General features: G+C 38.6%; 1 protein-coding gene across 2 annotated transcripts in view; it reads right to left on the bottom strand.

The window, feature by feature from the left end:
- LEO1 (LEO1 homolog, Paf1/RNA polymerase II complex component) overlaps positions 1–12,109 on the bottom strand; it is a 36,764-nt gene extending 24,655 nt beyond the window's left edge. For both annotated transcript variants that reach the window (XM_047766338.1, XM_047766339.1), the window contains exons 1-2: positions 11,999–12,109; positions 1,248–2,003 (exon numbers count right to left, since the gene is read on the bottom strand). In XM_047766338.1, coding sequence (XP_047622294.1) covers positions 1,248–2,003; positions 11,999–12,056 — 814 coding nt within the window. In that variant the 5' untranslated portion in view covers positions 12,057–12,109. The remainder of the gene's footprint in view (positions 1–1,247; positions 2,004–11,998) is intronic.
- Positions 12,110–15,993: the final 3,884 nt, after the last annotated feature.

Genomic DNA, 15,993 nt, shown 5'->3' with positions numbered 1-15,993 from the left:
ATGTGTCAGGATATCACAACTCATTGAGATCATCTGTGTTTTCATTTTCTGGATGTTATACTCCCTAGACAACCTCCAGGTTGTTATAATTCGGCATTCAATGTAGATTTTACCCCCGAAGGAAAGGATATAATGGTAAGAGAGAAATAATTGATCCACTTGAAACAAACAATTTTGCGATGCAATTTTTTTTTTGTCTTTTTGCTATTTCTTGGGCCGCTCCCGCGGCATATGGAGGTTCCCAGGCTAGAGGTCGAATCAGAGCTGTAGCCACCGGCCTACGCCAGAGCCATAGCAATGAGGGATCTGAGCCGCGTCTGCAACCTACACCACAGCTCACAGCAACGCCGGATCGTTAACCCACTAAGCAAGGGCAGGGACCGAACCCGCAACCTCATGGTGACTAGTCGGATTCGTTAACCACTGCACCACGATGAGAACTCCGCGATTCAATTTTTTAAGTTATTTTCCTGTGAATTTAATTAGGTTGGGTAAACTCCTTGGGCCCTCAAGGATGAAATTCTGGATCTCAGAAAAACTGAGCTGGAACCTGCTGCTCACACCTCAGTTTAGCTACCCTGTGGGGGCATTTCAATGGTATTGTTTTTTTAACCCCAAGGAAATCTATTCTCACCTGAGGTATGCTCTTTAGTTACCCACAAAAATGGAACTCTATTCATTATCTAGCTATTTTATTTTTATTATTATTATCATTATTTGTCTTTTTGCCTTTTCTAGGGTTGCACCCATGGCATATGGAAGTTCCCAGGCTTAGGGGTCTAATTGGAGCTGCAGCCGCTGGCCTACCCCAGAGCCACAGCGACGCCAGATCCAAGCCGCGTCTGCAACCTACACCACAGCTCACAGCAATGCCAGATCCTTAATCCACTGAGAGAGGCCAGGGATTGAACCCGCAACCTCATGGTTCCCAGTCGGATTTGTTAACCACTGAGCCATGATGGGAACTCCCTACTTTAGCATTATACATCTTTTTGTTCTCTTTAAATTTTTTTTTCTTCTCCATTTATCATCAATCAAATGGAAGGGGAATAGACAGAAAAATAAATGGATTAGGAAAATGTTTACAAGCAAAAATGTACAGAATTAGAAAAGGTTGAAATGGAGGGACAGAAGAGAAAAAACAGTGGAGGAAAAAATAATGCAGTGGGAATGTGAAAAGAATACATAAGCCCCTGCAGTATCTGGATGCTTCTATTAATCCACTTTGGTTCTCATAAATATATTACCTGATTTATGGTCTTGTTCCTCTTCATCCTCTGAATGCCTGTGTTCTTCATCCGAGCCCTGTGGCCTTTCATCATCAGAATTTTGCATTTTCTCCTCATCAGACATCTGTGGCCGCTCTTCATCATCAGAATTCTGTTTCTCATCATCATTATCAGAAGCTGCTGGCTGTTCATCATCGGAATTAGCCTTCTCTTCCTCAGACAGCTGTTGTCTCTCATCATCTGAAAGCTGAGGCCTCTCTTCATCATCTGTGTTCTGCATTTTCTCATCATCATCGGAATTCTGCAGTTTATCTTCATCAGATCCTTGGGCCCTCTCCTCATCATCAGAATTCTGTATCTTTTCATCATCTGACTGGTCACTTTTATCTTCTCCGCCCCATTTTTCATCATCTGAATGTGCTTTTTCAGAACCTTCCACTTCTGAGTGATGGCTCCCTCCATCTGATCTATGACCTTCATCTTCATCATCATTGTGGGCTTCTGATCCACTGTGCTGATCTACATCTGAGGGGTCATTGTCTTCATGGTCAGATCGTTCAGAAACTTCTGATCTATTGTCTGATCTTTCAGAGTGATTATCACTCCCACTATGATGAGAAGCTCCCTCATCCTCGCTGTCATCACCAAACAGTTCCTTATTACTTGGTTTTCCTGAATCATCTCTTTCATCTTGATCACTTTCACTTCCAGAAGCATTACTGCCAGAAGCAACATTCTCTTGATCAGAATCCGACTCTGATCCAGAATCTGAATCTATGGGGTCATGTAAACACAAGGCAATGTAAATTAAAAAAAGGCAGAACATTAAAAGTCCATCCCAACATCAAAGCAATGAAAAAAAATTCAAAAACTGTTAGAATCTATTTTCTTAGATTTTACTCTGGAAACTAAGTTGGAACAACTAGAGGAATGCTTAACAAGGGGGAAAAAATGCTGAATCTCAATAAGAAAATAGAACTTTGCGATGCTTTAACTTACTCTGGTCCCTCCCTACTCAACCCACTCCCTGGCTCAATGGTACCTTGAAGATAACAGTCTAAATTTCTGGTGCACATACCGACTCTGGAGGGAACAAAAGGCATCTCATTTACAAAGAATCATAGCTGTTAGTTTTGATCTGTCTGGTGGATCACTGAGGGGGCTAACTCAAAGAGATTGACTTTATCTCACCTAACTTGTAATTCTCTTGTGGCTGAGGCAGCTACCTGGGAGAGTGTGTCAAAAACATTTACAGGCAATGTATTAGTTGCCTCCACCTTGGACAATGGATAACAGTTGGAGCAAACAATAGACTAACCCTAAAGCTTGAGAGAAAAGGCCGAGGAATGACATAATACAGGGAATAAGAGCTTTTAAAAGTTCTCACATATTCTTAGAGATATAGTGAGCCACAATCTTGCCCAGGGCTGTGCACATGCTCAAGAAAGAACTGAGAAAGCGCTAGGCTCTCACCTCTGGCTGACCTTCAGGCTCTGTGCTAGAAAATGAAGGCAAAGGTAGGTTGTAAATTGTCTGGTTGAGTGTTGAAAGCAGGCCCTAAAACATACACACACAGAGGCAATCTGTACGATCTGTGAGTTTTAGTTATTGCTTCTTTTTTTTGCATTTAGGAAAATCTCTATCCAATCACTAGTTGACCACTAAGCTAATGGAAAAAAGAAGACAGTGTCCACACACAACAAAGATGGCAGACTTTACAAAATTAGTTCAAAAGAGTCACTAAACAATAATTACTACAACAAACAGGAAAATAAATTGGTGGCCATGGGGGAGGGAAGATTGTGCTGTTCTGAGTTGCCATGTAATACTATTCAAAATGCCCATTTTTCAAAAAAAATTCTAAGTCCCCCCACACACACACACAAACAACAAGGAAGCACGGTCCATAGATAGGAAAAAAGGCCAGAAGATGTCCCTGAAGAAGTTCAGACAATGAAAATGATTTCTTACCAAATAGAGAATATCAATAAAAAGACAGATATTAGAAAAAAGAACTGAACAGGAGTTCCTGTCGTGGCTCAGTGGTAATGAACCCAACTGGTATCCATGAAGACGCAGGCCCTGGCCTCGCTCAGTGGATTAAGGATCCAGCATTGCCTGAACTCTGGTGCAGGTTGCAGATGCAGCTTGGATCCCACATTTTTTGCTGTGGCTGTGGTGTAGGCTGTAGCAGCTATAGCTCCACTTGGACCCCTAGCCTGGGAACTTCCATATGCCAGGGGTGTAGCTGTAAAATGATTTTTTTTAAAAAGAAGAAGAACTGAACAGAAATTCTGGAATTAAAATGTGCAATAACTGAAATAAAAACTTCACCAAAGGGGCTAAACAGCAGATGTGAGTAGGAAGAAGAAAGATCAGTAAAATTTAAGATAGGTCAATTGAGATTATCCAATCTGATGAACAAAAAGAGAAAATAATGAAAAATGAAGGAGTCTAAAAGACTTGTAGGGTACCAGCAAGTGTACCAATAAATGTACAGTGAAAGTTCCAGGAGAAGAGAAAGGGACAGGAAGAAAAACTTTCCAAATTTGATGAAAGACATGAACATACACATCCAAGTTGTTCAATGAATACTGAGTAGGATAAAGTTAAGAGACCCACATTTAGACATATCATTATCAAACCGTCTTAACACAAAGAAAGAATCCTGAAAGGAGCAAAAAAGAAGCAACATGTCCCATAAAAGAGAGCCTCATTAAGGACAGCTGATTTCTCATTAGAAACCATAAGAACCTGGAGACACTGGGGTTAAATACTCAAAGTGCTCAAAGAAACACTCTCAACCAAGAATCTATATCCAGCAAAATTATCCTTTAAAAATGAAATAAATCCTTATAACTGAGCAACCAACAAAAGATAAACTGGACTTCCTCAAAATGAAAAGCTTTTATGCAAGAAAGAACATTACCAAGAAAGTGAAAAAACAACCTACAGAATGGGAGAAGATAAAACATGTACATACTTATAGTATAGCATCCAAAATATAAAAAGGATGTTTACAACTCCAAACAAAAAGACAAAAACAATGCATTTAAAAAATGGACAAAAGACTTGGATACAAATTTCTCCATGGATATACAAATGAAACAAGTACATGAATAGATGCCCAACATCATTAGCCATTAGGAGTGCAAATTAAAATCACAACGAAACATCACCTGACATCAACAGGGAAGGCTGTATTTTTTTTTTTTTAAGAGAGGGAAAATAAAAAGTACTGGCAAGGATGTTAAGAAATAGAACACTTAAACATTGCTGGTGGTAATGTAAAGTGGTCCAGTTGCTATAAAAAAATGGTTTGGTTATTCCTCAAAAATTAAAGCAAAGAATTATCATATGACTCAGCAGTTCCACGCCTACATACATACCCCAAAGAACTGAAAACAGCCACTCACACAAATACTTGTACACAAATACTTGTGATATGTTCACAGCATCACTATTCAAATAGCCAAAAGATGGGAACAACCCAATGTCCATCGATGGTTAAACAGATAAACAAATTGTGATATACACATAGAGCAGAATATTATTCAGTCATTTAAATGAAATATACTGATACTACAGTGTGGATAAACTTCAAAAACATGATGGTAAAAGACAGAAGTAAGACACAAAAGGCCACATATTGTATGATTCCATATGAAATGTCCAGAAAAGGTAAACCCATAGGCATAGAATTTAAGCAGACTGGTAGTGACAGGGACTAGCAAAAGGAGCAAATGGCAAGTAACTGCTTAATGGGTATGGCACTTTATTTTGAATTATGAAAGTGTTTCAGAACTAGATAGAGGTAGTGGCTGAACAACACTTTATTTTTTTTCTTTTTAGGACAGCACCTGTGGCATATGTAAGTTCCCAGGCTAGGGGTCGAATCAGAGCTACAGTTGCCAGTCTATGCCACAGCAACACCAGATCCAAACTGTGTCTGGGATCTACAGCACAGCTCATGGCAATGTTTGAACCTTTAACCCACTGAGTGAGGCCAGGATCGAAATCACATCCTCATAGATACTGGTCGGGTTCTTAACCCACTGAGCTACAACAGGAATTCCTGAACAACATTTTAAAGGTACTAAATACCACTGACTTGTTCACTTAAAAATGGCATATTCAGCAAGCAAATTGAAAAGACATAAAACTGTCACTATACGCAGATGACATGATATTATATATAGAAAACCCTAAAAACTCCACTGAAAAAAATTGTTAGAACTAATAAATACATTCAGTAAAGTTGCAGGACATAAAATCAACATACAGTGTGTTTTTACACACTAATAATCTCTCAGAAAAAGAAATTAAGAAAAAAATCCCATTTACAACTGTATCAAAATGAATAAAATATTTAGAAATAAATTTAACCAAAAAGGTGAAAGACCTGTACACTGAAAACTTTAAGACACTGATGAAAGAAATTAAAGACATGAGTAAATGGAAAGGTATTCCATGTTCATGGATTAGAGGAATCAATATTGTTAAAATGTCTACACTACCAAGAGCAATCTACAGATTCAAAGCAATCCTTATTAAAATTTCAGTGGCATTTTTCACAAAACTAGAACAAAGAACCCTAAATTATATGGAACCACAGAAATCCCAAATAAACACACCCTCACACCATACACAAAAATAAACTCAAAATGGTTAAAGACTTAAACATAAGACAAGACACCATCAAACTCCTTGAAGAGAACATAGGCAAAACATTCTCTGACATCAACCTTAAAAATGTTTTCTTAGGTCAGTCTCCCAAGGCAACAGAAATAAAAGCAAAAGAAAAAAAAACCCAATGGGACCTAATCAAACTGACAAGCTTTTGCACAGCAAAAGGAAACCATTAAAGGAAAAAAAAAAAAAAAGACAATCTATGGAATGGGAAAAAATAGTTTCAAATGATGCAACTGACAAGGGTTTAATCTCTAAAATATACAAACAACTCAACAGCAAAAAACCCAACTGAAAAATGGGCAAAAGACCTGAGTAGACATATCTCCAAAGAAGATAAACAGATGACCAACAAGCATATGAAAAAATGCTCAACATCCCTGATTATTAGAGAAATGCAAATCAAAACTACTATGATGTTTCACCTCACACATGTCAGAATGGCCATCATTAAGTCAACAAATAACAAATGCTGGAGAGGGTGTGGGGAAAAGGGAACCCTCCTACACTGTTGGTGGGAATGTAAATTGGTATAAACACTATGGAAAACAGTATGGAGGTACCTCAGAAAATTAAATATAGAACTACCCACATGACCCAGCAATCCCACTCTTGGGCATATATCTGGACAAAACTTTCCTTGAAAAAGACACATGCACCCATATATTCATTGCAGCAATATTCACAATAGCCAAGACATGAAAACAACTTAAATGTCCATCGACAGATGAGTGGATTAAGAAGATGTGGTATATATACACAATGGAATACTACTCAGCCATAAAAAAGAACAAAATAATGCCATTTACATCAACATGGATGGAACTAAAGACTCTGATACTGAGTGAAATTAAGTCAGAAAGAGAAAGACAAATACCATATGATATCACTTATATATGGAATCTACTAAATGGCACAAATGAACCTTTCCACAGAAAAGAAACTCATGGACTTGGCGAAAAGACTTGTGGTTGCCAAGGGGGAGCAGGAGGGAGTGGGATGGACTGGGAGTCTGGGGTTAACAGATGCAAACTATTGCATTTGGAGTAGATAAGCAACAAGATCCTGCTGTATAGCGCATGGAACTATACCTAGTCATTTGTAATGGAGCATGATGGAGGATAATGTGAGAAAAAGACTATATGTATATGTATGTGTGACTGGGTCACTTTGGTGTACAGTAGAAAATTGACAGAACACTGTAAACAAACTACAATGGAAAAAATAAAACTCATTTTTAAAAAAAGAAAGAAAGAAATCCCAAACAGTAAAAGCAATCTTGAGAAAAAAGAATAAAGCTGGAGGCATCAATGCCCTTGATTTCAAATTGTATTACAGACCTATAGTAATCAAAACAGTATGATATTGGCATAAAAATTAACACATAAATCAAACAGAATTAAGAGCTGATAAGTAAACCCACACATACATGGTCAATTAATTTATGACAAAGAAGCTACGACTATGCAGTGGGGAAGGACAGTTTCTTCAATACATGGTGTTAGGAAAACTGCAGAGTAACATGCAAAAGAATGAAACTGGACCAATATCTTATACCATACACAAAAACTAACTAAATGGATTAGGCTAAAATTTAGACCTGAAACTATAAAGTTCCTAGAAGCAAACATAGTAAGCAGTAAGCTCTGTGACACTGGTCTTGATTATTTTTTAGATTTGCCACCAAAAACAAAGACAACTAAAGTAAAAATAAACAAGTGTGATTACATCAAACTAAAAAGCTTCTACACAGCAAAGCAAACTATCAACAAAATGAAAACACAATCTACTGAATGGGATAAAATATTTGCAAATCATATATCTGATAAGGGATTCTATAAAGAACTCAAATTATTCAACAGCAAAAATAAATAAATAATGAGCAGAAACCTGAACAAACATTGCCCCCACCACACAAAAAAAGACACAGAGATGGCCAACAGGTACATGAAAAGAAGTTGAATATCACTGATCAGCAGAGAAATGCAAATCAATACCACAGTTAGAAAGCCTATTATCAAAAAGATAATTAATAACAAGTGTTGGAGAAGAAGAGGAGAAAAGGGAACACTTGAACACTGTTGCAGTCTCTATGGAAAACATTATGGAAATGCTTCAAAAAAAGAATAGAACTACCATATGATCCAGCTATTTCACTTCTGGGTATTTATCCAAAGAATATAAAAACACTAATTTGAAAAGACATGTGCACACCTATGTTCACTGCAGCATTATCTACAAAGGCTGAGATATGAAAACAATCTAAATGTCCATCTACAGATAAATGGATAAAGAAAATGTGGTGTATATATACAATAAAACATTATTCGTGCTACTATAAATATGGTATATATGCACAATGCAATGTTATTCAACTGTAATAAAGAAATCTTGCCATTTATGACAACATGGATGGATCTTGAGGGCATTATGCTAAATGAAATAGGTCAGAGAGAGAAAGACAAAGACTGTATGATCTCAGTTACATGTGGGATCCAAAAACCAAAAAACAAAGCTCACAGATAAAGAGAATAGCTTGATGGTTTCCAGAGGCTGGGGGAAGAGAAGAGAGGTAGGAAAATGGGTGAAGGGAGTCTATAAGTATCAATAACCAGTTATAAAATAAGTCATGGGGATGTAGTATACAGCATGAAAACTATGGTTAATATACTGTGCTAGATATTCGAAAGTTTATAAGAGTAGATTTTAAAAGTTCTCACCACAGGAAAAAATAACTGTAACTATGTATAGCGATGGATGTTAAGGAGACTTTCTGTGGTGATCATTTCACAATGTATACAAATATCAAATCATGTTGTATATCAGTTATACCTTAATAAAAATAAAATAAAATGGTAATTTTTTTTTTCTTTTTTGGCTGCCGCTGTGGCATATGCAAGTTCCTGTGGCAGTGACTAAATCCAAGCTGAAACTGTGACATGTGCGGCAGGTGCAGCAACACCAGATCCTTAACCCACTGCACTGGGCTAGGGATCAAACTGATGCCTCCACAGAGACAAGCCACATCATTAACCTACTGTGCCACAGCAGGACCTCCAAATGGTAAATTTTATGTTATGTGAATTTAACCTCAATAAAAACAAATTAAGTCTGTTGCTAGTAGTCCTACCCTACGAGAAATGCCAAAGGGAGTCCTTCATGCTGAAATGAAAGGACAGTAAACAGTAACTTGAATCCAAGTGAAGAAATAAAGAACATCACTAAAGGTAACTAGGGAGTTCCCATTGTGGCACAGCAGAAACGAATCTGACTAGTATCCATGAGGATGCGGGTTCAATTCCTGGCCTCGCTCAGTGGGTCAGGAATTCAGCATTGCCATGAGCTGTGGTGCAGGTCACAGATGTGGCTTGGATCCTGCGTTGCTGTGGCTATGGCGTAGGCTGGCAGCTGCAGGTCTGATTTGACCCCTAGCCTGGGAACCTCCATATGCCACAGATTCGGCGCTAAGAAGCAAAAAAAAAAAAAAAAAAAGATAACTAGATAGGTGAGTATAAAAGTCAGTAATAATATATTTCTGCTTAGTCCTCTTTTTGATAAGATTTAACTTAAAATTTAGACAATTACAGAGAACAATTATAAATCTATGTCATTGGACATTGTACAAAGATGCAATCTGTGACAATAATGTAAAGGTGAGAGTATAGAGCTATACAGGAAAAAAGGTTTTATATACTACTGAAGTTAAGTTGGTATTAACTGAAACTAGGTTGGCAGAAATTAAGATGCTAATTGTAGTCACCAGAGTAAAACTAAGAAAGTTGACTAAAACTAAAAATATATAGAAAAAAGAAGGGAATCAAAACAGTAGAGAAAATAATAATGGAAAAAATTTTGATCATTGTAAATGACGTAGAAGAGACATGTGACAACATCCAACACCCTTTCACGACAACAACAAACTAGGAAGAGAAATTTCATCAAGCTGATAAAGGGCATCTACAAAAAACCCACAGCTAGTATCATATGTAATGGTGAAGGCATGGTGCTTTTTCCCAAGATTAGGGACAAGATAAAGATGTCCATTCTTATCACTTCCATTCAATATTCTACAGAAAGTTCTAGCTGGAGCAATTAGGCAAGAAAAAGAAAAGGCATCCAAATTGAAAAGGAAGAAGTAACAACTCTCTCTATTCGCAGATGACATAGTATTATTGCAGAAAATCCTACAGAATTCACACACACACACACACACACACACACCAAACAACTATTAGAAGTAAGACATTCTGCAAGGTTGCAGGACACAAGATTAGCATACAAAAATCAATTGTATTTCTATACACTAACAATGAACAATCCAAAAATGAAATTAAGAAACAATTCCACTTGCAACAGTATACAAAATGAAATACCTAGGAATAAATTGAACCTAGGAAGTACAGGACTCATACAATAAAAACTAGAAAACACTGTTGAAAGAAATGAAAGACCTGGCACATTTATACATGAAAGAAACACACTGGGCCTAGGTAGGAACTCTATCCACTGTTATACCAAGAAATCTGTCAGGTATAGTCATTTTCTACATCTGTCTTAGCCCAGGGAAATAATGAAATATGCTGATCTAACAGGAGTTACTCTGTCACATCCATACTACCTTCAGTACCATAGGCAACCTTCAAGGACAGACTTGGAAGTAAATCCTAGAGAGTGCTATTATCTAAGACTAAAATGGAAGAAAGCAGCAATAAGCTTACAAGAAGGTAAAACATGAAGCCCAGAGAAGCAACCACATCCCTATGTCACTTTCCCACACACTGAGTTTGCAACGGAAAAGTACATCTAACTATTGCTTCTACCCATCCAATTATTTATCAAGTATCAAGTATGCATTAGTACTGATGTCAGGTGGAGGTAGGGTGGGGATGATCTTTTCATCATTATATCCCCTACACCTAGCAAAGCAGCTGGAACATGACAGGGGATTTGTAAATGCTGAATGAATGAACAACTTCAAGGAAGCAAGTTGGGAGGGTTCACACAGATCTGTGCCTTGAAGGATGAATGGGATATGGACAGGTACAGATGAAGAGAGAAAAAAAAAAATTGGCAAACCACATGGAACAAATACACAAAGCTCTATACTTCCAGACTTATCCTGACCAGAACCTTGTGGATACCCATTCTGGTAGAGCCCTCACACTAGACTTCCACCTGGTGCTCCCCTGATTATAAAAAGTATGAATAAATTGGAGTCAGAGAAAGAAAAAAAACAACCACAACAAGCACTATGCTAAGGAAAAAAGTAGATACAGTACTTTGAGCTTAGCGAGTTTTAAGAATGCTGAACTTGTTCCTGGGCCCCTTCTCGCTTCAAAGACCTCCTATTACTATTTCAAACTCAAATAGCCAGTCTTTGTGCCAGAAAGACTTCCTTGCACAATAAACCTACATTCATTAATTCATTTCATCAACAAATCCTTCATCCTTTCCCTCCAAACACAGAGCTCATATGTTCCCCAAGTTTAATATCACAGACAAATTCTAGAGTTTCTGCACAGATTCTCGGAGAACACATTATTTTCTGCAAGTAATGCCCTACCCCGGTATCCTTCCCAATCTTCTCATCCAGACATCTCAAACTCCCCATCACGCCACGCTCTGGTTTCCTTTCAGGAGAGCATCTGAGCCCCTCTAAAAATTCGTCCGGCCTATTCCCATATTCCTGAAGACCTAATTTCCATTCATTTACAACTGCCCTTACTCTGCGCTGGCCGGTGCAAGGCAGGACACAGCAGGGCTCCGAGGTTCCTTCTCTGGCTGTGCTAGCTCACCGGGCCTCCATCCCTGCCCCGCGCCCCCTTCGCTCCACATGCCCAGCTTGCTTCACGGACACCAAGAGCCTCGAGGCGCACGCTCTGCGTCTGTCCCTTCACTCCAGTCCTCCAGGGTAGGCTGGCACCGCTGGGAGTGCAGGGAGCGCTAAGGCAGGAGTGGAGGAAGTGCTACCACTCGCCCTCAGCGCCCGAGCGTTCGCACAACCGGAACTGGACTGCTGTCTGGCTCCCGCCGCAGAAGGCCGGCCACGGTCGCCTCCACCAAAGCCCAACCAAACCCACCTTTACGCTCAGCATCACTGTCGACGTCGCTCCCGAAAAGGTCCTCCATATCCGCCATTGCCGCGCACGTCCGCTGCTGTCTTCAGTGGAGGTGGCTTCGCGACTGTCTTTACGGCACGGAAACAACGAATTGCGACAGTGTCGCAAAAGATTCGCTAAAAGTCTGCTTTCCTTCTGTGAACTAGTTTTCGCGTGCGCTGTGAACCTGTGCTTGTCCAATCTCCTAAGCGTATAGACCACGCATTTTCGTCAAGATCTGTTCTTATTCCCGAGGGAACGTCCTGTCTGCGTGTCAGTGGAGCGGGAGGCGCTTAGGTTCTCCCGGGAAAGGCCTGGGGCCTTGTTAAACCTGCCCTGAGTCAGGTCTGGAGTCCTTTGTTTCATACTGACGAAGTGTTCTCAAATTTTTGCAAACTCTATAAAGGGTCGTTATGTGGGTTATATTCTATTGCTATTTACTGTATTAGTAATTAAGGCAGAGTTATTTTTAAAATCGTTTAAAAATAGTAAACAGGTTAACATAACTAGAGTTTTTAAATTTTAAGTGACTTTTTTTCAAAAAAAAAAGAGTGGAATTGTTCTACAGTTTTGGAAAAGTCTTCAGTATCTGTCTTAAAAGAAAACAACTGAGTTCTCATAACTACTCTGCACTGATTCTATTGAGAAAGGCCTTGGTTGAAGCCTATGAAGAAAATAAGGTCTCTCACATGTGTGTGTGATCGGGAAAGGGACGGTCTCTCCTACCCCTAAAAGGGTCTTCCTCAGACTGCTCTTTGAAGACTGCAGACTTAGAACAGTGTATCTCAAACATCCAAAATGTCCCATCTTAACCCAGTACACACTTTTGTGCATAAAATTAAATACTTCACAAAACAATACATACTACTAAGATGCAGTCTTGAGATTTCCTATTCTCTTTTACTTTATTCTCTTGCAGCTTTTGTTTTTAATGATGACAGGCAGTGCATCACTTAATTGATTTCATGATTTACTAATTAATTGCAACCCGTAGCTAGAAAAACCCTATTCAGAGGCTTCTTGTTTATTTTTTCTGAAAAAAGTTTGATTTTGCTATGAAGTGTGGCTACGATTGTACATTATCAAATCAGACAGTACTAGAATTTTCCTAAAAGGTCAGTGCTAGATAAACCCTCTTGCTTTTATAAAATTTCAAAGAACTGAAGGGACTTGCACATACTAAACAACTACGTCATTTTCAGGAAACTTAAATATTAGTTTTCAAGAATGTACATCCTGTGTTAAAGTATTATCTGTTTAGATCAATATAAGGATTTTAATCTTGGACAGCAACAGTGGATTTTTAGTTTGGAAATTTTGAGGCATTATTTTTGTTGCAAATAGGAGTGCCTGACAAGGTTCAAATGGGCAAGAAGTGGGACTGAGTATGTTATCCTAGTCTTCTGTACAAAGTGGATGATGTAAGAGCAGGTAGATGGGATCACTTTAAAACTTTCTAGAATACTGGAAAAACAAGAATTCTATTTGATTGTGATTCAGTTTCATTTTCATTTAGAATACTATCCTTGAAAAGTACATTGATTAAATCTTAAACTGAATTACGGTGAGGCCTGCAGAATCACCCTCCTCTGTTCTTGACCAGCAGGATTAATGTTTATCCCATATGAATAGAGCAAATAACTTCTGGTTCTTTAATTTTTGTCTTTGCTGTGCTTTATGCTGATCTTTGCTCCTTTCTTCAGTTTTCTTTTATCAGACAGGAAATAATACATTCAATTAGATTTCACCTAAACCAGTCACAATTATTTTAAGTACTGCTTGCCTGAGGTTATACCCAGATCACTATCATGGATGTTTAGAGTGTTAAAATAATCTTTTCACTTACTACCAGAGATGGAGAAGTTTATCCTATTAGATTTGTGTTTCACTTTTAACTTTGTGGATTAAGATAATCTCTCTCTTTTTTTTGACATTTTTCATTGAGGTAGTGATAATCAGGTGTACTCCTACTTCTTGAATTATTTTCTTGGTTATTTGTTTATTTATTTTGCTGCATCCCAGCATGTGGATGTTACTGGGCCAGGAATTGAACCTGTGCCACAGCAGTGACCCAAGCCATGAAATGACAACACTGGATTCTTAATCCACTGAGCCACCACAGGAAAATTCCCAAGATAATCTCTTGATTTGCTCCCAGGGATGGAGAATTTCATCTGTTAAATGTGTAACTGTATAGAACATCTCCAGAATACCTTTATCATTTTTCCCAGGGATCAGATCCAAGCCACGGTTACAACCTACACCGCTTTTTTTCCCCCCAGGTTTTGAGGGGTTGTTTTTATTTGTTTGTTTGTTTGTTTTCTGCTTTTTAGGGCCGAACCCTCAGCATATGGAAGTTCCCAGGCTCGGGGTTGAATCTGAGCTCCAGCTGCCGGCCTACACAACTACAGCAAGGCCACATACAAGCTGCACCTGCTGCCTACACCACACACCACAGCTCATGGCAATGCCGGAGCCTTAACCCACTGAGCAAGGCCAGGGATTGAACACATCCTCATGGAACTGGTCGGGTTTGTTACCACTGATCCACGACAGGAACTCCATAAGGCTTTGTCTTTTTCTCCATGTTCTGCCTTCATTAGATCCTCAAAATAGTGATCAATACCTCCTAGTCAAAGAAAAAAGATTCAACTAGTTTGACTAACACAACGTGATGTAAAACCACACAATTAGTGTTTCATTACAATTTTTTTTTTTGCTTTTTTTTTTAGGGCCTCACCCATGGCATATGGAGGTTCCCAGGCTAGGGGTCAAGTTGGAGCTACAGCTGCCAGCCTATACCACAGCCACAGCAACACAGGATCTGAGCTGTGTCTGTGACCTATACCATAGCTCATGATAATTCTGGATCCTTAACCCACTGAGTGAGGCCAGGGATTGAACCCACATCCTCATGGATCCTAGTCAGGTTTGTTAACTGCTGAGCCACAAAGGGAATTCCCTACAAACATTTTTATAAGGTAACTAAATACCTTAAAATGTATAGTTTATACTTGCACCAAGGTGCAAAACAGCTTTAATAATTGTAAAACATCTTAAAGACTTAGAGGAAAAACAACAGCTTGATTAAACAATACCTTAACTGTAAAATGCCACTCCACAGGTGAGTCATGTGGCTTGTTTCTGAGTACTTTGTGGAAGGAGCTAGCCTTTAGAAGGGCCATATTGGGAGTTCACATCGTGGCTTAGCAATAACAAATCTGACTAGTATCCATGAGGACACAGGTTTGATCCCTGGCCTTGCTGAGTTAGTTAAGGATCCAGCATTGCCACAAGCTGTGGTATAGGTTGAAGACTTGGCTCAGATCTGGCATTGCTGTGGCTATGGTATTAGGCAGCACCTACAGCTCCAATTTGGCCCCTAGCCTGGGAACTTCTATATGCTGCAGGTGTGGCCCTAAAAAGACCAAAAAAAAAAAAAAAAAAGGAGCAGGTTAATCTGAACTAAAGTGATGAATAGAGAAGTCCTGATGTTTCTATAGCAGTAAGTGAACAATGGGGCAACTAATTTCTTGGAAGACACAGAGCATGCACTTATAAGTCTGCCTTTATTAAAGTCCTTCCTAAACTGAGTCCCTCTAATAGGTGCAATAGGAATATAAAAATAATAGCAAACATGATTTTTTCACACACACACACATATATATAGGGGAGCTTGGGGAAAATGAAACAAATTATTCTAAAACTTCTGAAGAATTTAAGTTTTAGAAATAAATTATAAATTATATTCAGTTGCTAAAGAATGGGAAGCCAGAAAATGATTTATATGACTGGGTGTTGGGAAAGGTTTCTTGGTCTGAATGTTTATGTCCCTCCAAAGTTCATGTTGAAATCTTAATGCCAAAGTAGTGCTATTAGGAGGTGGGGACTTTAGAAGGTGATTAGGTAATTTTAAAAGGTATTCTTTTTCACTCTTACTTTATTTATTTATTTATTTATTTTTAAACAAGTGGCCG

Source organism: Phacochoerus africanus, chromosome 2, assembly GCF_016906955.1.
Source record: "Phacochoerus africanus isolate WHEZ1 chromosome 2, ROS_Pafr_v1, whole genome shotgun sequence".
Lineage (NCBI taxonomy): Eukaryota > Metazoa > Chordata > Mammalia > Artiodactyla > Suidae > Phacochoerus > Phacochoerus africanus.
The sequence above is the reverse complement of the archived record's forward strand: the minus strand, read 5'-3'. Positions and strand labels throughout refer to the sequence as shown.